The following is a 25,060-nucleotide window of genomic DNA, read 5'->3' on the forward strand; positions in this document are numbered from 1 at the left end:
AAGTTGTGGTTTCAAGCCATTACATTTTGGGGTAGTTTGTCACACAGCAATAGACAACCACCTCCGGGGCTCTCAGCATCAGGAATTGTGCAAAGTCTCTCTGAATTTGTCATTAACATAACTGCTCCTAAGTCTGGTGCCCTGGCCTCTTGGCTGCAAGATTGCCAACTTTAAGTTAAGAGTCTACTTCTGAACCAACTAGCTACGGCAGAAAAGTGAGGGGCTGAGTCACTTAGCACAGACAGAGGTCCTGAGGGTCACCCAAGCTGATATCTCCTGTTACCTCCACACTGCATCCCAAGGAGTCTGCTATTTCTGATCTCAATCTTCAAAACCCCAGCCCATTTCTCCACATCCTTGCCAACGTGTATATTATCTTTCATCTTTTTGATACTGCCATTCTGACATGTGTGAGGTAAGAACTCATTGTGCTTTTAATTTTTATTCTCCTAATGATTAGTGATGTTGAACATTTTCTCATCTATTAGTTGGCATTTGTATTTGTTTGTTTGTTTGAGATGGAGTCTCACTCCATCACCCAGGCTGGAGTGCAGTGGCACCATCTGGGCTCACTGCAACCTCTGCCTCCTGGGTTCAAGTGATTCTCCTGCCTCAGTCTCCCCAGTAGCTGGGATTACAGGCGTGCACCACCGTGTCCAGCTAAGTTTTTGGATTTTTAGTAGAGATGGGGTTTCACTATGTTGGCCAGGCTGGTCTCAAACTGCTGACCTCAGGCGATCCACCTGCCTCGCCCTCCCAAAATGCTGGGATTACAGGCGTGAGTCACTGCGCTCATCCTGTTTTCTTCTGAGAAATGTCTATTAAGCTCCTTTGCCCATTTTTTAATGGGAACCCTTCTCCACTCTTGGTGGGAATGTGAGCTAGTACAGCCATTATGGAAAATTGTATGAAGGTTCCTCAAAAAAACTAAAAATAAAATTGCCATATGATCCAGAAATCCCACATCTGGGTATATATCCTAAGGACTTGAAATGAGTATGTTTGCTCTTCTGGGAACATTGTCTAGAGGCATTCGGAATGGTCCACCATTTGACATACTGCCGTAGGCTTTCCTACAATTCAGCCTCTAACAAAACTAGGCTGTCCCGAACACCTAGTAATAGAATTGTTTACCTTTATACCAGGAAGGTTGGGAAAGCACCAAAATCTGCATGTGGGCATGTGTCCAGGCAGACTTCATTTTGAAGTTTGTGCTGTGAGATCTAAAGTTCTTATGAGATTGCCCCAAACAAAAAAACATGTCAGCAGGGCCTGTGGTGGTTTTGTGTGTGCTAGATGTGTTCATGACAGGATCAAGAGTGCTTTCCTTATCAAGAAGTGGAAAACCATTGTGAAAGTGTTGATGGCACAAGCACAGTCAGAAAGCTAAGTAAAAAATGAAGCTTACAGCCGAGTATGGTGGCTCACGCCTGTAATCTCAGCACTTTGGGAGGCCAAGCTGTGCGGATTACCTGAGGTCAGGAGTTTAAGACAAGCCTGGCCAACATGGTGAAACTCCGTCTCCACTAAAAATACAAAAATTAGCCTGGCATGGTGGCACACACCTGTAATCCCAGCTACTTGGAAGGCTGAGGCAGAAGAATCATTTGAACCCAGGAGGTAGAGGTTGCAGTGAGATCATGCCACTGCACTCCATCCTGGGTGACAGAGTGAGACTCTGTCTCAAAAAAAAAAAAAAAAAAAAAAGCAGGGCGTGGTGGCTCATGCCTGTAATTCCAGCATTTTGGGAGGCTAAGGCGGGTGGATCACCTGAGGTCAGGAGTTTGAGACCAGCCTGGCCAACCATGGCCACATGCCTTCTTTCATTTAATCCTTGCCATAATCCCATGAGGCAAGCTACATTTTATTCCCATTAACAAATGAGGAGACTATTCTCTGTGACTCTTTGATCCATCATAATATTAAGCACCATGCAGTACAGTCTCCCTATATAGAACTTACCCTATGGAGAGTTTGTATGTTTGTTTGCTTTTTTGAGACAGAGTCTCACTCTGTTGCCCACGCTGGAATGCAGAGGGGCAATATTGGCTCACTGCAACCTCTGTCTCCCGGGTTCAAGCGATTCCCCTGCCTCAGCCTCCTGAGCAGCTGGGATTACAGGCATGTGCCACTACACCTGGCCATATTTTTTGTATTTTTAGTAGAGATGGGGCTTTGCCATATTGCCCAGGCTGGTCTCAAACTCCTGACCTCAAGTTGGCAAATAGTGTTTTATAAATGCTGGTTATTAATAAGAAACTAAGAACAATTTTTTTCAAGAAGTTCACCTTTGTACCCTCAGAATCTATCATGTTGCCTAGCACCTATTAGGGATTCAATAAATGTTTACCAGGCTAGGCACGGTGGCTTATGCCTGTAATCCCAGCACTTTGGGAGGCCAAGGCGGGTGGATCACTTGAGGTCAGGAGTTTGAGACCAGCCTGGCCAACATGGTGAAACCCTGTCTCTACTAAAAATACAAAGAAAAAAAAAAATAGCCAGGCATAGTGGCATGTGCCTGTAATCCCAGTTACACAGGAAGCTGGGGCAGGAGAATCGCTTGAACCTGGGAGGCAGAGGTTGCAGTGAGGGGAGATCATGCCACTGCACTCCAGCCTGGGTGACAGAGCGAGACTCTGTCTTAAAAAAAAAAAAAAGAAAGAAAGAAAGAAAAAAAAAGAAATTCACCAAATGAGTCACTGTATCCGGGGGTCAGGAAGCATGAGGACACCCAGCAATGAAGTCATTTGCCCAAGGTCACCATGCCACATGGCCACTTCGAAGCAGACCTTATAAATCTCTACAGTGTGGGTGCCCTGTAAGTCTCTTGTGCCCTAAGTGTTTAGATCGTACCTGACTGAGCATAAGTCTTGGGGAGAAAGATTCAATCAAAGTTCCAAATCTGATTCTATTCCAGCCAGAGCTGAGTGAGTGTCTGTCTCTCCTTTTCCCTGGGCCTGTCACAATCTCAACAAATAGGCTTTTAAATTAAGTAGTGATTTGGAATGTAAGTGAGTGCATTTAAGATGATAAGAGACGGAGAGATCCTAATGGCTGAAATATTTGTCATATCACAAGTAAACGGAGTGTTTCGGGGAGTCACTAATGTAACTAATTTTTTCCAAATCCTCCTCTGCTCTGTGTGGGAAGATGAGGTCAGTGCAGGTTGAGCCAGCCCGCAGCGAGCAGCTGCCGGGGGACTGAAGAGAATACTGATGGATGGCTGAGGCGCCCGGACAGTTCGCCTCAGGAAACCAGAGCCCACTTGTTCAAATTAAGCTATGGATGCCCAACAACCGGTGGCAGGCTGCTGCGAATGAAAAGGTGGGGAAATGAATGCACAGCCCAACCCGCCTCCCCCAGAGAGTGGAGCTGTGCTGCGGGTTTGGGCTTGGCCTCTGTGCTGGAGGGTGTCCAAAAGGAAGCTGGAAGTAATCTAATGCAACTCCCTCCTTCTCACATCCTGACACCCCATTCTTGAATCTCCTCTGCAGCAAGCCCAAATCATTTTAGTCAGACCTCTTCTTGGTGGCTCCTGGAGCCTGGGATCTCACTACCTCCATGGCAGCCCACTTTCCTTGGCAGAGCCCAGAGGTCTCCTCTACTGCAGCCAGGAGCACATTCTGCCTGTGTTAGCAGTGAACTGACAGTTGTAGAATATGCGAATATTCGGCACTCACTGTCCAAAACGAATAGCCCCCTCAGTTAGGCTTGGTGTCTCAAGTGTTTAGGCTTACAGCCAAAACCCAAGTTCCAGTCTTTTATTTATTTATTTATGAAGTTTAAGTTGTCTATTTATTATTTATTTTTCATCTTTATATTTATTTTTGAGAAGGAGTCTCGCTCTGTCACCCAGCCTGCAGTGCAGTGGTGCGATCTGGCTCGCTGCAACCTCTGCCCCCCGACCAAGTCCCATCATCAAATTTTCTGGGCAGCCTTCAGGTGGAAAAAATACCTTGCTGAGATGCTTTCTTGGTTTGTGAAAATGGGAATGACATTTGCACCATGGCTTTTCACAATGGCAAGTGTTGGTGGAAAGAGAGAAGTGGTCATTTCACCTGAACCTCACATTAATTTGGGGCCTCAAGTTTAGATTTTGACATTATCTTAAAATAAATACACATTCAGGCCAAGCGCGGTGGCTCACACCTGTAATCCCAGCACTTTGGGAGGCCGAAGTTCCCCAAACCCTCCCATGTTTGGGAGGTTGGTCAGAAGTTCAAGACCAGCCTGGCCAAACATGGCAAAACCCCATCTCTACTAAAAATACAAAAAAATGAGCCAGGTGTGGTGGCACGCGTTTGTAATCCCAGCTATTCAGGAGGCCGAGGCACACGAATCACTGAACCCAGGAGGTGGAGTTGCAGTGAGTCAAGATTGCGCCATTGTACCCCAGCCTGGGCGACAGGGTGAGACTCTGTCTCAAACACACACACACACACACACACACACACACACACTCGGCCGAAGAGAAATACTGATAAGACTAAAAGGAGATGATCAGCCGGGAGCAGTGGCTCATGCCTATAATCCCAGCACTTTGGGAGGCTGAGACGAGTGACTTGCTTGAGCCCAAGAGTTCCAGACCAACCTAAGCCACATGTCAAAATCCCATCTCAATTAAAAAAAAAAAGGAGATGTTCGTCATTGGAAATGTATGAGTCATTTTTGGGCCACCCCTTCTGTAGTGCACACTAATAGGATTTTTAAAATACATTTTTGTCTAGGACAACTATTTAGCATTGCATTTTTTAGGTTGTTTGTTTGTTTGTTTGTTTTAAGACAGGGTCTCATTCTGTCATCCAGGCTGGAGTGCAGTGGTACAATCACAGCTGACTGTGGCCTTGACTTCCTGGGCTCAAGCCATCCTTTCACCTCAGCCTCCCAAGTACCTGGTGCTATAGGCACATGCCACCACATTTGGCTAATTTTTTAAACTTTTTGTAGAGATGGGCTCCCACTACGCTGAACTCCTGGGCTCAAGTGATCCTCCTGCCTGGGCCTCTCAAAATGCTGGGATTACAGGCAGGAGACACCACATTTGATCAGCATTGCATTTTTGCTTACTTTTAAAAAATTTTTTTGTAGAGATGGGATCTGGTTTTCTGCCCAGGCTAGTCTCAAACTCCTGACTTCAAGTGATCCTCCTGCCTCTTTCTCCTAAATTGCTGAGATTACAGGCGTGAACCACCATACCTGGCCAGCATTGCAATTTTAAAAAGCATTCACTCTTCAGAGAGATGTGAGAAAAAAAGCAAGAAAAATAAATAAGTAAATAATATAAAAGCATTCACTCATTAAATATAAAGTTTTAAATATATCACAATTTTTATAATCTTGATTTGACATTTCTTAATATCTTAAGAGCCTTAAAAAATGTAAATATTCCAGGTTTCTGTCTAAGAGGTTCTGTCCTTGCCTCCTTGTAACATTATTGTTGCAATTAAATAAGATTAGAAATGTAAAATCAAGCCAGGCATGGTGGCTCACGCCTGTAATCCCAACACTTTGGGAGGCTGAGGCAGGTGGATCACCTGATGTCAGGAGTTCGAGATCAGCCTGGCCAACATGGTGAAACCCCGTCTCTACTAAAAATACAAAAATTGGCTGGGCATGATGGTGCACGCCTATAGTCCCAGCTACTTGGGAGGCTAAGGTAGGAGAATCACTTGAACCCAGGAGGAAGAGGTTGCAGTGAGCCGAGATCCCGCCATTGTACTCTAGCCTGGATGACAGAGCAAGACTCTGTCTCAAAAAAAAGAAAAAAAAAAAGAAATATAAAATCAGTTTGTCACAAAAAGGTTCTGTATATTATATAAGGTATTTAGAATAGTCAAATTCATAGAAACAAAAAGTAGCATGGTAATTGCCAGGGCCTTGAGGGTGGGGAAACTGATAATCTGTTTAATGGGTATAGAGTTTCCATTCTGCAAGATGAAAAAGTTCTGGAGATGGCTTGCACAATGATGTATATACTTAACACTACTGAACTGTACACTTACAAATGATTAAGATGGTAAATTGTATGTTATATGTGTTCTACCACAGTTAAATTTTGTTAATCTTAAACATTGTTTTAAGTTGTCTATAAATAGTTGCTACTGCTATTTTTTATTAATACTACTAACAGTAATTATATACTATCTTTCCTTAAATATGTATTGAGTGTTCACTATGTGTCAGGTGCTGTGTAGACCCTAGAGAGCTTTTTCACTTAGATGGTGAATAAATATAGTATGATGGCCAGGCACAGTGGCTCATGTCTATAACCCCAACACTTTGGGAGGCCAAGGTGGGAGGATTACTTAAGGCCAGAATTTTGAGGAGACCAGCCTAGACAACGTAGTGAGACCACATCTCTGCAAAAAAGAATTAATTAAAAACTTAGCCAAGTGTAGTGGCACACACCTGTAGTCCCAACTACTTGGGAGGCTAAGTAAGGCAAGAAGATTGCTTGAGCCTGGGAATTTGAGGCAACAGTGAGCCATGATCAATGGCGCCACCGAACTTCTGCCTGGATGACAGAGCGAGCCCTTGTCTCTAAAAAAAAAAGAAAAGAGGGTCGGGCACAGTGGCTCACGCCTATAATCCCAGCACTTTGGGAGGCCGAGGCAGGTGGATTGCTTGAGCTCAGGAGTTCAAGACCAGCCTGGGCAACATAGCAAAAACCTGTCTCTACAAAAAATACAAAAAAAAAAAAAAGAAAAAGAAAAAGTAACCAGGTGTGGTGGTACAAACCTATAGTCCCAGCTACTCAGGAGGCTGAGGTAGGAAGATCACTTGAGCCTGGGAGGTAGAGGTTGCAGTGAGCTGAGATCATACAACCACACTCCAGCCTGGGTGACAGAGTCAGACCCTGTCTCAAAGCAATAAAATAAAATAAAATAAAATAAAATAAAATAAAATAAAATAAACATAGGCAAGATTTCTTTATTTTAAACTACAAAACACTGCTGACAGAAATTTTAAAAGACCTAAATAAAAGGAGAGATATGCCATATTTGTGGATTCAGACTCAATTTTGTTAAGAAGTAAACTCAATTTGATCTAATAGAGTCATTAAAATCCTAAGAATAAGTCAAATCGGTTATTTTTGTGGAAATGGAGTTGATTTTTAAGAATGATGTGAAAAAGCAAAGATCTAGAAGAACTGAAGCAATCTTCAAAAAGCAAAACAGCTGGACGTGGTAGCACACGCCTGTAATCCCAGCACTTTGGGAGGCCTAGGCAGGCAGATTGTTTGATGTCAGCAGTTCAAGACTGGCCTGGCCAACATGGTGAAATCCCGTCTACACTAAAAATACAAAAATTAAGCTGGGCACGGTGGGAGGCGCCTGTAATCCCAGCTACTGGGGAGGCTGAGGCAGGAGAATCACTTGAACCCAGGAAGTGGAGGTTGCAGTGAGCCAACATTTGTGCCACTGCACTCTAGCCCGGGTGACAGAGCAAGACTCCATCTCAAACAACAACAACAACAACAAAAAAAGCACACCAAAGTTGGAGAACTCATTACCTTACTTTAAGACTTACTATAAAGCTTAATAATCAAACTTAAACACAAATATTACCAAATATAACTGTTCTAGTTATTTATTATTGTGTAACGAACTACCCTAAAATAGTAGCTTAAAAACAATAACATGGCCAGGCACAGTGGTTCATGCCTGTAATCCTAGCACTTAGGAGGTAAAGGTGGGAGGATTGCTGAAGGCCAGGAGTTCAAGACCAGCCTGGGCAATATAGCAAGACCCAATCTCTGCCAAATATGAACTAGCAAAAAAAAATAGCCAGGAGTGGTGGTGCATGCCTATAGCCCTAGCTACTTGGGAGGCTGAGGCCAGAAGATTGCTTGAATCCCGGAGTTTGAAGCTGCAGCAAGCTATGATCACTGCTGTACTCCAGCCCAGGTGACAGAGGGAGACTGTCTCAAACAAACAAAACCCAATAACATTTATTTTGCTCATGAACCTGGGGGCTGACTAGGCTCAGCTGAACAGTTCTCATTTGGTTTCTGCCATGAACATGCAGTCAGCTGGTGGCTGGGACTGGAGTCATCTCTAAGGCGTCCTCACTCACATGTCTGGCACCCAAGCCAGGACCCACTCAAACAGCTGGGGCTGGAACAGCTGAGGCCCCTCAAGCCCCTCCTCTCTATGTACCCTTTCCAAATATGGACCTCAAGGAGACCAGAAGTCCTACAAGGCAGCTGTAGGAACAGTGAACATCCAGAGAGCCAGGTGGAAATAACATGGCTTTAATAATCTACACTTGGAAGTTACCCAGAATCACTTTCTCCTCATTCTATCCATTAGGAGTCAGTGCCTGAGGACAGTCCATATTAAAGGGAGAGGAATTAGACTCTGCACATAAAAAAAAAAAAAAAAAAGGGCATGGTGGCTCATGTCTGTAATCCCAGCACTTTGGGAGGCCGAGGTGGGTGGATCACAAGGTCAGGAGATTGAGACCATCTTGGCTAACACGGTGAAACCCCATCTCTACTGAAAAAAAAAAAAAAAAGTAGCTGGGCGTGGTGGCGGGTGCCTGTAGTTCCAGCTAATCGGGAGGCTGAGGCAGGAGAATCGCTTGAACCTGGGAGGCGAGGGCTGCAGTGAGTCAACATGCCACTGCACTCCAGCCTGGGTGACAGAGTGAGATTATGTCTCAAAAAAAAAAAAAAAAAAAAAAAAAGCCAGGTGCAGTGGCTCACTCCTATAACCCCAGCACTTTGGGAGGCCGACGCTGGTGGATCACCTGAAGTTAGGGGTTCAAGAACAGCCTGGCGAAACCCGTCTCTACTGAAAATACAAAAATTAGCTGGGCATGGTGGTGCATGCCTATAATCCCAGCTAGTCAGGAAGCTGAGGCAGGAGAATCGCTTGAACCCAGGGAGGCAGAGGTTGTAGTGAGCTGAGATTGCACCACTGCACTCCAGCCTGGGCGACAGAGCGAGACTCCATCACACACACACACACACACACACACACAGACAAAAGGCAGACATGTTTCTAAACCTCTCTGGGAACCAAAGAAATGAAGAGCCTGAAATAAAAATCACTCTTGGTCTAAATGAAATTTTGGTCCAAACAAGAAGGCACCTGGTAAAATGGTGGGAAATGCACCTGAGACTCTTTTTGAGCTTTCCTAAGGCTCCAGGTGAGATTTATCCACAGTGGGAGGTGGGTGAGAAGGCAAGAAACCTGAGTGAGGGCTGGAACTTTTCCCCACCCCATATAAAGTCTGAGCCTTACTTGACTGGATGAGGTTGTGCCGTCTGGCCTTTGCTTCTGTGCTTTTGGAACATGCTGTTCCCACTGACTGGGCTGCCCTTCCTCTCTCTCATCTAGCCATCTCCTGTTCATTCTTCGGGCTCAGCTTAAGCATTTGCTCCTCCAGGAAGCCTCCCTCCATCCTCAATCCTGGGTCAAGTGCTTCTTCCACTGGATTTTGTAAGTCCCTGTCCTCTGCCCTTTCTCAATGCTCACTGGTGTCTGTCTCATTGCTGCATATTTACATGTTCATCCCTTTTCCTCTTACTAAAGTTTAAGCTTCTTGAGGGCACAAGGCAGTGTTTTGTACTCCTCTGTATCCATAGCACCCTAGTAAAGGTGATGGGTGATTTAAGCGAGAGGATGGAATATTCCTGAGCTATGTCAGGACTCAAAGCCGCACAAGGAAGCAGCTGCAAGATCTCTCACTTTGTCCCGAGGTCTCCTGCGTCACCTCCCTACACAGGCAAACCAGAGCTGCGCAAAGCACATCTGACGGCGTGATTAGTAGTTCCTTAGTGGGAGTAGCCAACACTGCAGTCTGCTCAACCGCGGCCTCCCCTCCAATATCCCCATATCGGCCAACTCCTCTTCCCAGTTCCTCTCTGGGAGTAGACCGACCTGCTTCCCACTAAAACCACAGACGCGATAATAGGAGGAAAAAAAATAAGAGTTGAGAGTAGGACAATTGGTGGCAATGAGATGAACACAGATTAATGATGCAGACCTCGCCCTGGCCTCCCCAGCCTAAGCTGGGGAAAGTTCATAGTTGATACCCATTAAAGGGCTTAATGAAATAATTATAATTCACACCCCAGAGCATCAGAGAATCAATACTGGGGAACTTTGAGCCACTCTGGGGGTGGCACCCCACTGGCTGCACAGTTCAGCGCAGCAGGCAGAGCTGGTGGAAGTAAATGCAGTTGACACGGAAGTTGCATTAAAAGAGGGCAATAATAGATTAAAAGCTGCCGGGATCCTGGCGACTGGCCGTCGATATCCTTTATTCCCTATCTCGCCCCAATTGTGCCCCCTCTGTGCGCTATTAGCCCAAATCGATAGGCTGTCAATTGACATCACTGGCTACAGCATTAATGCAAGCTCACAAAAGAAGCCCGAGCCTAGATTATCACTTCTCTCGCTTCCAAATTACCACATAATGCAGGCCACGGGCAGCTTGTGACATGTTAACACTATACACGATTTGTTGGGATTGGACTAAACATTTCATAGCTAAAGATTTCATCAGAGACTTGATGACAGGAATAAACTGCCGCCCACGGGGAAATCACTGGAAATAATAGAATTAGGCATTGTTAGAGAATCCGGAGGGATGTTGGAGGGACGAGGAAGGATGTCGGGGAGCAGGACCTACAGCTGGTGTCCTGCTGTGGGAGCAGCTTCAGGGAAAGAGATGGCAATTAAAAGGCCTTTTTGTTCGTCCCACTAAAGAACAGGTATTTGGATCTTGTCTAGGGCTTACTTACTTTGTATTTTTGTGCAAAAGTTGGGAAGGGAATTTCTCCTCAATGATAACAGGGAATATAACTGCTGTGGGTCAAATTGTGTCCTTTTTCCCTGCGGCCCACCCAAATATGTTGAAGTCCTAATCCCCAGAACCTCAGAATGTGACCTTCCTTATTTGGAAATGGGGGTCTCTTACAGAAGTAATCAAGTTATAATGAGGTGCAGTTGGACATGTGTTCCTATAGAAAGGGGAAATTTGGGCCGGGCATGGTGGCTCATGCCTGTAATCTCAGCACTTTGGGAGGCCGAAGCAGGCAGATCGCTTTGAGCTCAGGAGTTTGAGACCAGCCTGGGCAACATGAAGAAACCCAGTCTCTACAGAAAAAACTGTTTTAAATTAGCCACGTGTGGTGTCTCACGTCTATAGTCCCAGCTACTTTAGGGGGCTGAGGCTAGAGAATTGCTTGAGCCTGGGAAGCAGAGGTTGCAGTCAGCCGAGACTGTGCCACTGCACTCCACCCTGGGCAACAGAGTGAGACCCTGTCTCAAAAAAAGGAGGTGGGGAGCAGGAATCTGGACACAGAGGCAGACAGGTACAGAGAGATGACGTGAACACACAGAAAGTAGACGGCCATGTGACTGGAGTGATGCAAGAAACACCCGAAGCTACCAGAAGCTCATAGAGAGGCATCGGACAGTTCCCTCCCTCGTGCCTTTAAAGGAAGCAAGGCCCTACTGACACCTTGATGTCAGGCCTCTAGTCGCCAGTAGATTTCTGTTGTTTTAAGCTACACAGTTGTTGGAACTTCGCTACAGCAACCTTAGGAAACAATACTAATTATTATAATCTAATTAATAGTGATAATAGCCCCGATTTATTGAGCACTCTGAGAGTCTGACACAGAGACTAGCTAATTTCATCCTCATAACAAACTAATGGTTGAGTATTATAACCCCCATTTCTTTTTTACTTTTTTTTTTTAAGACAGAGTTCCACTCTTGTTGCCCTGGAGTGCAGTGGCACCATCTCGGCTCACCAACCTCTGCCTCCCCGGTTCAAGCGATTCTCCTGCCTCAGCCTCCCAAGAAGCTGGGATTACAGGCATGCACCACCACAGCTGGCTAATTTTGTATTTTTAGTAGAGACAGGGTTTAATCCATGTTGGTCAGGCTGGTCTCTAACTCCCAACCTCAGGTGATCCACCTCCCTGAGCCTCCCAAAGTGCTGGGATTACAGGCGTGAGCCACCATGCCCAGCCTATTTTAATTTTTTTTTAAGTACAATTTCCACTGTATCTTTCTCTAGAGAATAATCTGTCTTCAGTCTCTCTTTTTTTTTTTTTTTTGAGACTGAGTCTTGTTCTGTGCCCAGGCTGGAGTGTAGTGGTGTGATCTCGGCTCACTGCAAGCTCCGCCTCCCGGGTTCATGCCATTCTCCTGCCTCAGCCTCCTGAGTAGCTGGGACTACAGGCGCTCACCACCACGCCTGGCTAATTTTTTTTTTTTTTTTTTTTTGAGACAGAGTCTCGCTCTGTCGCCCAGGCTGGAGTGCAGTGGCCGGATCTCAGCTCACTGCAAGCTCCGCCTCCCGGGTTCACGCCATTCTCCGGCCTCAGCCTCCCGAGTAGCTGGGACTACAGGCGCCCGCCACCTCGCCCGGCTAGTTTTTTGTATTTCTTAATAGAGACGGGGTTTCACCGTGTTAGCCAGGATGGTCTCGATCTCCTGACCTCGTGATCCGCCCGTCTCGGCCTCCCAAAGTGCTGGGATTACAGGCTTGAGCCACCGCGCCCGGCCTGGCTAATTTTTTTGTATTTCTAGTAGAGACAGAGTTTCTCCATGTTAGCCAGGATAGTCTGGATCTCCTGACCTCGTGACCCGCCCGCCTTGGCCTCCCAAAGTGCTGGGATTACGGGCTTGAGCCACCGCACCCGGCTTGTCTTCAGTCTTTAAGGACTCAGCTCCTTACATGGGCTTGGGTGGGGGTCATGGGGCAGCACCCACAGGTCTAAATGGACCTTGCAGGTGTCGTGAGATCGATTCCTGACTACTTTGCTGTGAACTGCACAACTCACACAGTAATGTGCTTCACATTCAGCTTGGGAGGCACCTAGGTATCGAAAATGCTTGTTTCAGAAATGTCCCTGACTGCTGCGGCCTCCACTATGTTTCAAATGACGAATTTCTTAATGGCCTTATCCTTGGGCACACATCGGTCACAGTTCTTGCAGCAAATAGACTGCACATGACTGCAGTCCTTCTTGGCATGACCATTGTTCCTTCTTTTCTTTCTTTCTTTTTTTGACATGGAGTCTCGCTCTGTCGCCCGGGCTGGAGTGCAGTGGTGTGATCTCGGCTCACTGGAACCTCCGCCTCCACGCTTCCAATGATTCTCCTGCCTCAGCCTCCTGAGTAGCTGGGATTACGGGCATGTGCCACCACACCCGGCTAATTTTTGTATTTTTAGTAGAGTTGGGGTTTCACCATGTTGGCCAGGCTGGTCTTGAACTCCTGACCTCAGGTGATCTGCCTGCCTCAGCCTCCCACAGTGCTGAGATTACAGGCATTAGCCACCGCGCCTGTAAGGCCACAACCCACCTTCTTTCCAGTACAATCTAATTTTTTCTCAGCTCCTAAGTGGACCTGTGTCCACTTGGTTTGAGTGCCCACAATGTCTCAAATCAAAGTATAGAAATTTTTTAAGAAATAAAAAACAGGCCAGCATGGTGGCTCACGCCTGTAATCCTAGCACTGTGGGACGCCAAGGTGGGTGGACCGCTTGAGGCCAGGAGTTCGAGACCAGCCTGGCCAATGTGGTGAAACCCTGTCGCTACTGAAAATACAAAACATTTAGCCAGGCATGGTGGCGCGTGTCTGTAATCCCAGCTACTCCTGAAGCTGAAGCCAACAATCCTTTGAACCCGGGCAGTGGAGGCTGCAGTGAGCCGAGATGGCCCCACTGCATTCCAGCCTGGGCAACAGGGTGAGACTCTGTCTCAAAAAAACAAAAATGAAACAATTTGGACCTGGCAGAATGGCTCTTGCAAAGAAGGGTGGCGAGAAGGGCTATTCTACCATCAGCGAAGGTGATCACCTGAGACTACACTATCAACATTTACAAGCGCATCCGTGAAGTGGGCTTCAAAAAGGGTGCCCCTCTGGCACTTAGAGAGATCCAGAAATTTGCCATGGAGATGGGGACTCCAGATGTGCACACTGATATCAGGCTTAACAAAACTGTCTGGGCCAAAGCAATAAGGAATGTCCCATACTACGTCCATATCCATGTGGACAAAAAACATGAGGATGAAGATTCACCAAAAAAAGCTCTGTACCTATGGACCTGTTGCCACTTTCAAAAATGTATAGACTGTCAATGTAGATAAGAGCTAACTGCTGATTATAAAATTATAAAACTACCAAAAATAAAAAATAAAAAACCCCACTAAACTCAGCACAGCCATGATTATTCCATTCTTTGAGAGTAAGAATCTTATTATTTTTTCTTTTTCCTTCTTTTTTGTGGAGTTGGGGGGCGGACAGAGTCTCACTCCGTCGCCCAGGATGCAGTGCAGTGGCGCCATCTCAGCTCACTGCAACCTCTGCCTCCCGGGTTCAAGCCATCCTCCTATCTCAGTCTCCCAAGCAGTTAGGACCATGGGCATGTGCCACCATGCCCAGCTAATTTTTGTATTTTAGTAGAGATGGGATTTTGCCATGTTGCCCAGGCTGCTCTTGAATTCCTGGCCTTAAGCAATCCACCCACCTCAGCTTTGAGCTGAGCAATATTGTTCTTCCTCATCCATGTTCCCAATTACAATGGTAGGCCTTTGTCTCTGTCTCTGTCTTGCGTTCTCTTTTCTCCTTGCAGGGGAAGCCAGTCCTACACCTCTTTCTTTTTCAGTTAATATATATAAAGCTTTATTGAGATCACACAATTCACCCATCTAAAGGGTATAATTCAATATTTTTGGTTTACAGAATTGTGCAATCATCACATCACAATCAATTTAGAACAATCTGATCACCCCAAAACAAATATCCCATACCCTTTATCACTGCATTTCTCCCCAACTGTTTTTCCCCTCAGCCTATGCAACCATCAATCTTTTTTGTCTTAATTTTATTTCCTATTCTGCACATTTCATATAAATAGAATCATATGTTTTTTTTTTGTGACTGGGTTCTTTCACTTACCGTAATATTTTTAAGGCTAATCTATGTTGAACCACATATCAGTACTGAATTCCCTTTTTTTTTTTTTTTTTTTGAGACAGAGTCTCACTCTGTTGCCCAGGCTGGAGTGCAGTGGCTTGATCTCAGCTCACTGAAACCTCTGCTTCCTGGGTTCAAGCGATTCTATAGACATCCTAATGTAGGAGAAATTCTATCTCTGGGCCGGGCGCGGTGGCTCAAGCCTGTAATCCCAGCACTTTGGGAGGCCGAGACGGGCGGATCACGAGGTCAGGAGATCGAGACCATCCTGGCTAACACGGTGAAACCCCGTCTCTACTAAAAAATACAAAAAACTAGCTGGGTGAGGTGGTGAGCGCCTGTAATCCCAGCTACTCAGGAGGCTGAGGCGGGAGAATGGCATAAACCCAGGAGGCGGAGCTTGCAGTGAGCTGAGATCCGGCCACTGCACTCCAGCCTGGGCGACAGAGCGAGACTCTGTCTCAAAAAAAAAAAAAAAAAAATTATATCTCTGTGATAAGTTGCATTTCACTGGTGGCTAATGTTGAGCATCTTTTCATGTGCTTATTACCTATTTGTTTATCTTTGTTGAAGAAGTGTCTATTCAGATATTTTGCCCATTTAAAAAAATGGGTTGTCTTTTTATTATTGAGTTATGAGTGTTTTCAATGTATTCGGGATAACAGTCCCTCATCAGATATGTGATTTATAAATATTTTGTTTTTGTGTATCTAGTTTTATAGGTTTCCCTTTCGCTTTCTTGATGGTGTCTTTGAGTTTATCTTGGCAACATGGCAAAACCCCGTCTCTACACAAAAAAGTACAAAATTAGCTGGGTGTGGTGGCATGCGCTTGTGGTTCCAGCTGCTCAGGAAGAGGATCACTTGAGCCCAGGAGGCAGAGACTGCAGTCAGCTGTGATCATGTCACTGCATCCCAGCTTGAGTGACAGAGCAAGACCCTGTCTCAAAAATAAATAAATAAATAAAAAAAATAAAAATCGGGCTGGCTGCATGCTCTGAATGTTCTGTGCTGTGCTCCAGTGTTCTAGCAGAGGTCCCATTGCTCGAGGCAGGCCCTGACAGTCTTCTCATACTGCAGACTAGCTACACTGTGCCCAGTCTGAGATAGTGCCCAGATCTCAGAGGCAATGTGAAGACACCAAGTGGACCTTCATTCCAGTCAAGATCTTGGCAATTCTGTTATTGCCAACTTTCCTTCACCCAAAGTTGCTCCAGGTTTGATCACTTTCTCCTTATTGCATGCAACTCTAATGTTGGCTCCCTACCCTGCAAGGAACAGAGAGTCTGAGCTCATCCAGCAACCACTCTCCCACTCTTCCAAGAGAGATGATCATGAGCAGACTATTATAAAGCACAAAGGGAGCACATTCTACTCTCTTGGGTACCTGCTCCACCCACCACTTTTTATTCATTCACTTGACAAATATATGCTGCTTATGCGGCAGACACTGGGAACACAGGTGTGCACACAGCTGTTTCTCCTTTCTTGGGTGAACTTGGTGAGGAATTTAAGCATTTCACCAGAGTGTGTTGAGAAACCCAGAAGCAGTTCAGGGGGATGAGGGAAATAACATGGGGACTTAAACTAGCCAGTGTGGATCAGGAAAGGCTATATTCTGAGCTTTTTCTTCACCTCACCCTCCGTATTCTAAACCTGTCTGTATTACCCATCCCTCCACAACCAGCCCCCAAATATCCTGAGATCCCAACTCAAGCCATTACTCCCACCTGAGCAGGGCACTTGCTCAGTTGAGAATGCTGGGCTGGGCGCAGTGACTCACACCTGTAATCCCAGCACTTTGGGAGGCCAAGGCGGGTGGATCACCTGAAGTCGGGAGCTCGAGAGCAGCTTGACCAACATGGAGAAACCCTGTCTCTACCAAAAACACAAAATCAGCCAGGCATGGTGGCGCATGGCTGTAATCCCAGCTACTCCGGAGGCTGAGGAAGGAGAGTTGCTTGAGCTTGGGAGGTGGAGGTTGCAGTGAGCCAAGATCTTGCCATTGCACTCCAGCCTGGGCAACAAGAGTGAAATTCCATCTCAAAAAAAAAAAAAAAAAAAAGAGAATAAAAGAATGCTTTGCCTGGAAGGCAATTGTGGATATTTCGGACTGACTTTCTTCATTATTTACTGTGCTTCCAGCTGAAAAGCACAACAGCACAACGTTACAGCAGCTTCCCCCCGCCAACTACGTACTCTTGATAGTTTCATAGCTACCTACTGCCATCTAGTGGACAAAGATGACTTTACATCAGTACATTGCCCCACGGAAATGAAAATTCTCAGCGTTTCCTATTTCTTACAACCACTTCATCCAATCTTAACGGAATCCAAAAGACCACTCACTTTTCCTTTGAAAGCCTAAGGCCTAGAATATTTTAAGTATTCAACATTGTTTGGACAAAGGACTTTTCACGGGCATTGTCATCAATTTTATATGTAACATAAATATTGTAGTAATATTGTTGGAGAATTTTATTGCAATGGCTTTAGACAATTATTCCCTTATAAGTTATTTATTGCTATTTATTGCTATAGCTTTAGACAATTATTCCCTTAGAAGTCTATTAAGGGCTGGGCGTGGTGGCTTATGCTTGTAATCCCAGCACTTTGGGAGGTGGGCAGATTGCCTGAACTCAGGATACTGAGCCTGGGTACACGGTGAAACCCCATCTCTACTAAAATACAAAACATTAGCTGGGCGTGGCAGCGTGCGCCTGTAGTCCCAGCTACTCGGGAGACTGAGGCAGAATTGCTTGAGCCTGGGAGGTGGAGGCTGCAGCAAGCTGCACCACTGCACTTCAGCCTGGGCGATAGAGCAAGACTCCATCTCCAAAAAAAAAAAGAAAAGAAAAGAAAAACATCTAATAAGGTCAAATAGAAACTTGAAAAGCTATAGTAATAAAAACACATTTTAGAATATAATCATATTGCCAAGTTCAGCAGAAACTCCTAAACTGGACCTGGAGATTAAATTTTTTGGCCTGTCTTCCCAATCCAGTAGCGCCCTGTGCAGCAGGGACAGAACCAACCATCTAAGTCATGGAGTTTCCTTCTATCAACTAAAACCTCTTTACAGTAACTTGTAAAAGCAAATTTTGCCACCGTGTAGATTTGTGCATGCACAGCCAGAGCATCCACCATCCCTCCATTGTAAGGTTATTTGGAGAATCAAGTAAGGGGAGAAGCAAATGCCATTAACTCAAAATTGAATGGAAAGTGGTAGGCATTGTTGTCCCTATGGTTACCTTCTCTTCCTCTAAAGCTTACCTAATAAACAGCTAATTCGACATTTACATGGTTTAAACATCTTTACTGGCTTTTTAAACTACTAGCCCACAGCAGAACCCTAATTACAAACAATAGGCCAGGCGCAGTGGCTCACACTTGTAATCCCAGCAGTTTGGGAGGTCAAGGCGGTAAGATCGTTTGAGGTCAAAAATTCAAGACTAGCCTGGACATCATGGCAAAACCCCCGCTCTACAGAAAATATAAAAATTAGCTGGGCATGGTGTCCCAGCTACTCGGAAGGTGGGGGAATGCAAAGGTGGGAGGCAAACATTGCAGTGAGATCGCACTACCGCACTCCAGCCTGGGTAAGGGAGGCTATCTCAAAAAAAAAAATCCAATTCCCCAGATTAGACTACGTGATGACATTAAGGGTACTCCACCTGAGCCTCAGTGTCATCTATAAACACATTCTGGTTTATAAACAGATGAAAAAATACAAATAACTGAGAAAACCTAGCAAATATTCCCACCTTCCCAAGCCCCAATTCCTTACTATACATTATACATGTCCAACAAGGTGTTATCTGTATAGGGGAAACATTGCCATATTTACTCCTCTAACTTCATGTTTCACTAATGTTTCAGCTAACATTAACCTGAAGTTCAAAAATTTGCAGTAACAGCTACCACTGAAAACCTTCCACATTAAGATTCCATGTGAAACAAGATAAAAGTGTTATTTACCCTTTAGTCTCGTTTTGAGTTAAGGCATCAAAAAGTTTGTAACCATCTCAGATACATGGTACGCCCATGTGCATTAACATACGCTTGCAGAACCAGCTACTTGGAACTAAGGCTGGGTGACCACTTGGGGCCAGTTCCAGTCCAGCCTGTACAAGTGAGCACACACCCCTAAGGAAAACTAAAGCCCAGGTAAAATTCTCACCCAAAGAAACATGCCAAAAATGTGTACTACTGCCAGGTGCGGTGACCCACGCCTGTAATCCCAGCGTTTTGGAAGGCTGAGGCAGGCGCATCACCTGAGGTAGGGAGATCAGCCTGAACAACGTGGAGAAAGCCCATCTCTACTAAAAAATGCAAATTAGCCAGGCGTGGTGGCACATGGCTATAATCCTGGCTATTCGGGAGGCTGAGGCAGGAGGATCCCTTGAACTAGGGGACAGGGGTTGCACCATTACACTCTTAATGAGATACAATGAGATCGTGCCATTCACACTCCAGCCCGTGCAACAAGAATAAAAACCCTTCAACAAAAGTAAAAATGTGTGCTACTTGTCATTTTTTCTAACGGAGAAAATTTGGAATGAGAAGTGTATGAATGAAATCGTGCTATAAATTCCCATTGAAATACCCAGACATTAGTAGACCTTCAGTACCAAAGGGAAAAACTGCAGCTCCTTCACGAATTAGCTTTTTGGCAAAGATGAGCTAATCCACTGAAATCTGTCACCTACATAATGACACTTAACAGCCTGCTCCCCTAGGTTATCACAATTCGCTGTTGGGACCCAAATGAATCAGGTGGCAGATTAGCTCCATCCCCCCTGGCGCTCTCAATCATTTTAGGAAGAGGAAATTGAAACCTACAGGGCAGTGGCTCATACAAGAGATTGAGATTCAAAGTTATCTCTGCCATGTAGCTTAACATTCACTGCCCAAGTATTTGGTTCTGATCTCTTAAATTCTTACTCGTCATCTAGCACAAAGCTCCAGGCAAGTAAGCCTCTGCTCCTAGGCAGGATTACACAGGTTTACAAAACACCATTAAGTCAGCTTTCTGCCTCCTCTCCATGTAAGGACTAAGGTTAGTTTGATCTAGATCTGATTTCTCATGCTTCCCCTTCTGAAAGCTCTCAATTCTAAAACGTACTATCCACAATGCTCTGAAGGGCAACTTGCCACCCAGCCCTTGTAACTCAAGCTTAGTTTAAGAGGAAGGGGGGAAGTTAGTAAGATTCACATAATCACCTAAGACTACTATACTCCCAGCAGCTGACCTGGGAAACTAAAGACTCAAAACAATTTTATGGTGCCAATTTTAAATAGTTTTATTTAAGACATTGCATTTTCCACTTACAATACAGTGTTTATAAAGTGCAATGTTATTTCCTTCCCCTGTGCATGTTCCATATTCAAGTATTGAGAATGCCCAGTAACTTACTATAGCAGCTTAACTTTTTAAAACTGCCACAGAATTTGCTACAAATTTAGGTCCTTCAAATGTTTTAAATGTGTGGAACAATGCTACACCTATACTTGGGTTGGCTTAATCAACCTCTTCAATAGTGGGCCCTGAGGAAGCACCACCAGAAGGAGGAGCTCCACCACCAGGGAATCCCCCAGGCATTCCTCCTGGCATGCCTCCTGCACTCTGGTACAGCTTGGTGATGATGGGGTTGCAAACTTTCTCCAGCTCTTTCTGCTGATGTTCAAACTCTTCCTTCTCGGCAGTCTGAGAAAGAGAAAAAAAGAATTACTACAAGTTCTTGTAACATTAATAACCTTTCTCTAACCCTGATGCAACCTGATGCTAAGTCGCTGACACCAACTCCTACAAGATGGCCAACTGTCAACATTAAAATAGGGCCTTATTCTTAACATCTTGGGGTCACTCAGACATCCAAGGAAGGTAGTTGCCAACACCTTGAATTCTGGTGGAAACCGCGAATGTTTTGGACCATTCATCATTGTGACCCTATACTGAAATCCAGCTCAAGCTTGGTTTTACCATCCCCCTTCCCCTCTCCCTCCATTGAGTGGGGGATGGGGAAAATCACAAACCTGATTCTTATCAAGCCAGTTGATAATTTCATTACACTTGTCCAAAATCTTCTGTTTGTCCTCATCGTTAATCTTGCCTTGAAGTTTCTCGTCTTCGACAGTTGCTTTCATGTTGAATGCATAGGACTCAAGTGAATTCTTGGATGATACCTTGTCCCTCTGCTTCTCATCTTCAGCTTTGTACTTCTCAGCTTCCTGGACCATACGTTCAATGTCTTCCTTGCTCAAACGGCCCTTGTCATTAGTGATAGTAATCTTATTCTCTTTTCCTGTACTCTTGTCCACAGCAGAGACATTCAGGATACCATTGGCATCAATGTCAAAAGTGACTTCAATCTGAGGAACACCTCGGGGTGCAGGAGGTATGCCCGTGAGTTCAAACTTGCCAAGCAGGTTGTTATCCTTGGTCATGGCACGCTCACCTTCATAGACCTGAATAAGCACACCAGGCTGGTTGTCAGAATAGGTAGTGAAGGTCTGTGTCTGCTTGGTAGGAATGGTGGTATTACGCTTAATAAGGACGGTCATTACTCCACCAGCAGTTTCAATACCAAGGGAAAGAGGAGTGACATCCAAGAGCAACAAATCTTGAACATTTTCAGACTTGTCTCCAGACAGGATGGCTGCCTGGACAGCTAGCAAAGAAAAAAAGTTAATGTTAGAAAGTTAAAACAAAAAAACCCAGTGCATAGCTCCTGTTTTAACCACTATCACTCGCTCAGACATCCAAGGAAGGTGTTGCCATCATTAGCCAAGCTTTTGGTGGAAACTACGAATGTTTAACAATCACTCATCACAGCGAGTCACCGCCTCATCTCCTGCCTGCCTTCCTTTAGGGTTGAGATACTTTTGTTACCTGCACCATAAGCAACAGCTTCATCAGGGTTGATGCTCTTATTCAGTTCTTTTCCGTTGAAGAAATCTTGGAGAAGCTTCTGAATCTTGGGGATACGAGTAGAACCACCAACCAGGACAATATCATGAATCTGTGACTTGTCTAGTTTGGCATCTCGAAGGGCTTTCTCTACTGGGTCCAGGGTGCCACGGAACAGGTCAGCATTCAATTCTTCAAATCGGGCACGGGTAATGGAGGTATAGAAGTCGATTCCTTCATAGAGAGAATCGATCTCAATACTGGCCTGGGTGCTGGAAGAGAGCGTACGCTTAGCACGTTCACAAGCAGTACGAAGGCGTCTTACAGCTCTCTTGTTCTCGCTGATGTCCTTCTTATGCTTGCGCTTGAACTCTGCAATAAAATGGTTGACCATTCGGTTGTCAAAATCTTCTCCACCCAAGTGGGTGTCTCCAGCTGTAGACTTGACCTCAAAGATTCCATCCTCAATAGTGAGGATTGACACATCGAAAGTGCCACCTCCCAGGTCAAAGATAAGCACGTTTCTTTCTGCTCCAACCTGCCGTTGAAAACAATCTTATTTAAATTTCTGACAATCAAATTAATCTTAAAATAATCTGGACTCTGCATCACAAATGGTACATACCTTTTTGTCTAAGCCGTAAGCAATAGCAGCAGCAGTTGGCTCATTAATAATTCTAAGTACATTGAGACCAGCAATAGTTCCAGCATCTTTGGTAGCCTGACGCTGAGAGTCATTAAAATAAGCTGGCACTGTGACCACAGCATTGGTAACAGTCTACGAATAAGGAAGAGACCACAGATCAAACTATTATACTTAGATACACAAACTCCAGCAAATGGATTAATGCTGGTGAAACAAAAACTGCTGGAGCACCCCCCAAAAATGTAAATTACTAATTGTCAAGATTCACTGGTTTCTGGTGTTGACCCAGCCTCCCAAAGACCCTGGGGGCAGTGCACGTGGTCTTAACCCAGAGCTGCGCCCCATCTGTTCCCCTTCCTCACCAGGTGCCAGTGCCCCACTGGAGTCAACAGGCTTTTAACTACTCCAGAATGCTGAAAAACATACTGAAAAACAAACCTCACCTTCCCAAGATAGGCTTCTGCAATTTCCTTCATCTTTGTCAGAACCATTGAGGATACCTCCTCTGGATAGAAGCTTTTGGTCTCTCCCTTATATTCTACTTGGACCTTGGGCCTGCCAGCATCATTCACCACCATGAAGGGCCAATGCTTCATATCAGACTGGACAACAGCATCATCAAATCTGCGTCCAATCAGACGTTTGGCATCTGTAAAAGGTATCAAATGAAAACACTTTCAATTTCATACCTCTTCTGATAAAACCCAAGTCCATGATTACTCAAATGCCGAAGTTCATAGGTAGGTGAATTCAACTACCATATAGGTAGCAAAGGTTCAAATTTTGACATCCTACATTATCTAGATTTTCAGCCTGAAAGGTTTCTATAACCCGTTTTGTAACAGACTTGAGAACAAGTTTCAGCTCATTTTTCAAAAAACAAAAAGCTCCCCCCTCACATTTCATAAACTGTTCTGCTTCCTAGACCTGTTAAATTTGTTCTGTCATTTAAAATTAGTAGCTCACCAAAAACTGTGTTGGTGGGGTTCATTGCAACTTGATTCTTTGCAGCGTCACCGATCAACCGTTCAGTGTCCGTAAAGGCAACATAGCTTGGAGTGGTTCGGTTTCCCTGATCATTGGCAATTATCTCTACTTTTCCGTGCTGGAAAACACCCACACAAGAGTAGGTGGTGCCAAGATCAATACCAACTGCAGGTCCCTTGGACATGGTTGCTGAAAAAAAGAAAAATCCGGTTTAAAAATCCAGTTAATCAAAATATTTCCCTCATCCCTTAAAACAACGCGTAACCAGGAAAAAGATATGGCCACTACCAAGAAGTAGTGACCATCACCTCTTGTTTAAGCACACCAAAGGTTCAGAACTAGTGCTGCAGTCCGGGTTGCCGTGCCAACCGCTGCCAAGCACACCCTGGATGAACCACCCACCAGAGGGCCTGGGGCGTTGCTGAGCACGTGGTCTTAACCTGGAACTGAGCCGTATCTATCCCATCTCCCTCGCCAGGTGCCAGGGTCCCCGAGAGTCAACTGGGGTTTTCACTGATCCGGAATGCACCCCCATATTGGAAGCACGCCAAGTACGGCTTTGAAGAACCATGGTGGGACCGGACTATACAAGGAAACGAGATAAAGAAAACCCTCGCTCCACTTCCCAGAGTAGGCGATGCGGCAACCCTCCCCTGCCACGCGGTCGCCGGGCGTCTCCCAGGCTCCCCTGGGGCTGCGGCCCAACTCCTATATTTCTGTCCTGCCGGCTGCAACCAAGCGCCGCTGCCACCCCACCGAAAACTGAGGCCCTTTAAGCCAGTGGAAGCGGCCGCACACTCGCCTCGACAAAATTCTCAGAACTCTCCAAGCCGCAACAAGGTCAACCGGTCAGTGTGGAAAGTGCACGCTCCCAGACCCATAACCCAACTCTCGAGCAGAACCTTTACCTGGCGTGTAGGCCTGGCTCCGATAAAGACAAAAGTCACAGGAGCCCCCGGAGCTGCAGGCGAGTTCAATGAGACCGGTTTCCGCCCGCCACCCTCCCTCTTATACCCTATCTCAGAACCTTCCAGAAGGGGCCCGCCCCTGCTGCCTGCCATTACGGCTTCCCCGGCCAATAGACGCCAGGCTGCCCTTACAAGACCCAATCACAAGCCCGGCTCCACTCCTCGGGCCTCGCCCCCTTCCGCACCCACCCCACCGCGCTCCGCCTCGCGATAACGCACTCACCGCAGCGTTCTGGAACTTTCAAGCTCGCCCCCGCTCTCCGGACGGCTCCGGGGAAAGGGAGGGTGGGGCGCAGACAGCCCGCGCGCGGGAGTCCTCAGTTACCCCGGGCGGGGGAGGGGAGCGTCCGCCTCTACGCATGCGCCCCCAGCTTGCGCGGGCAGGAGGGGGCGGAAAAAGGTGGAAGAAGAGGGGCGGGCAAAACTTGGAACCAACCAATGACAGCGGCGCTTGCCGCGCTCTTGGCCCGCACAGAACTGGGGGAGGAATCGCGCGGGGCCTGAAGGGAGGGGTTCGGGCGCGGGAGCCGGGGAGGACAAGACGGAAGTGGAGCGAGGACAAAATGGCTGCGAAGGTTGTTGCTCCCTTCCCCCACACACGT

At 45.9% G+C, this 25,060-nt stretch overlaps 1 protein-coding gene and 1 non-coding gene across 5 annotated transcripts; both read right to left on the reverse strand.

The window, feature by feature from the left end:
• Nucleotides 1-20,224: 20,224 nt before the first annotated feature.
• Nucleotides 20,225-24,670, reverse strand: HSPA8 (heat shock protein family A (Hsp70) member 8). 4 transcript variants are annotated; one of them, XM_025355677.1, is made up of 7 exons: nucleotides 24,399-24,670; nucleotides 23,470-23,679; nucleotides 22,947-23,152; nucleotides 22,483-22,635; nucleotides 21,840-22,395; nucleotides 21,352-21,618; nucleotides 20,225-20,563 (listed from the first exon to the last, which is right to left on the reverse strand). In XM_025355677.1, exons 2-7 carry the CDS (start codon nucleotides 23,672-23,674, stop codon nucleotides 20,469-20,471), a joined length of 1,482 nt encoding a protein of 493 aa, XP_025211462.1. In that variant the 5' UTR covers nucleotides 23,675-23,679; nucleotides 24,399-24,670; the 3' UTR covers nucleotides 20,225-20,468. The 4 variants fall into 4 exon arrangements, with proteins under 4 accessions (XP_025211462.1, XP_025211459.1, XP_025211463.1 ...); XM_025355674.1 differs by having other exon boundaries at nucleotides 20,225-20,654; nucleotides 20,984-21,618; XM_025355678.1 differs by having other exon boundaries at nucleotides 20,225-20,654; nucleotides 20,984-21,618; nucleotides 23,470-23,608; nucleotides 24,399-24,468.
• Nucleotides 21,698-21,785, reverse strand: LOC112607546. Its single transcript, XR_003115866.1, has one exon. It is a non-coding gene; the product is annotated as a small nucleolar RNA SNORD14 (small nucleolar RNA).
• Nucleotides 24,671-25,060: the final 390 nt, after the last annotated feature.

Source organism: Theropithecus gelada, chromosome 14, assembly GCF_003255815.1.
Source record: "Theropithecus gelada isolate Dixy chromosome 14, Tgel_1.0, whole genome shotgun sequence".
NCBI lineage: Eukaryota > Metazoa > Chordata > Mammalia > Primates > Cercopithecidae > Theropithecus > Theropithecus gelada.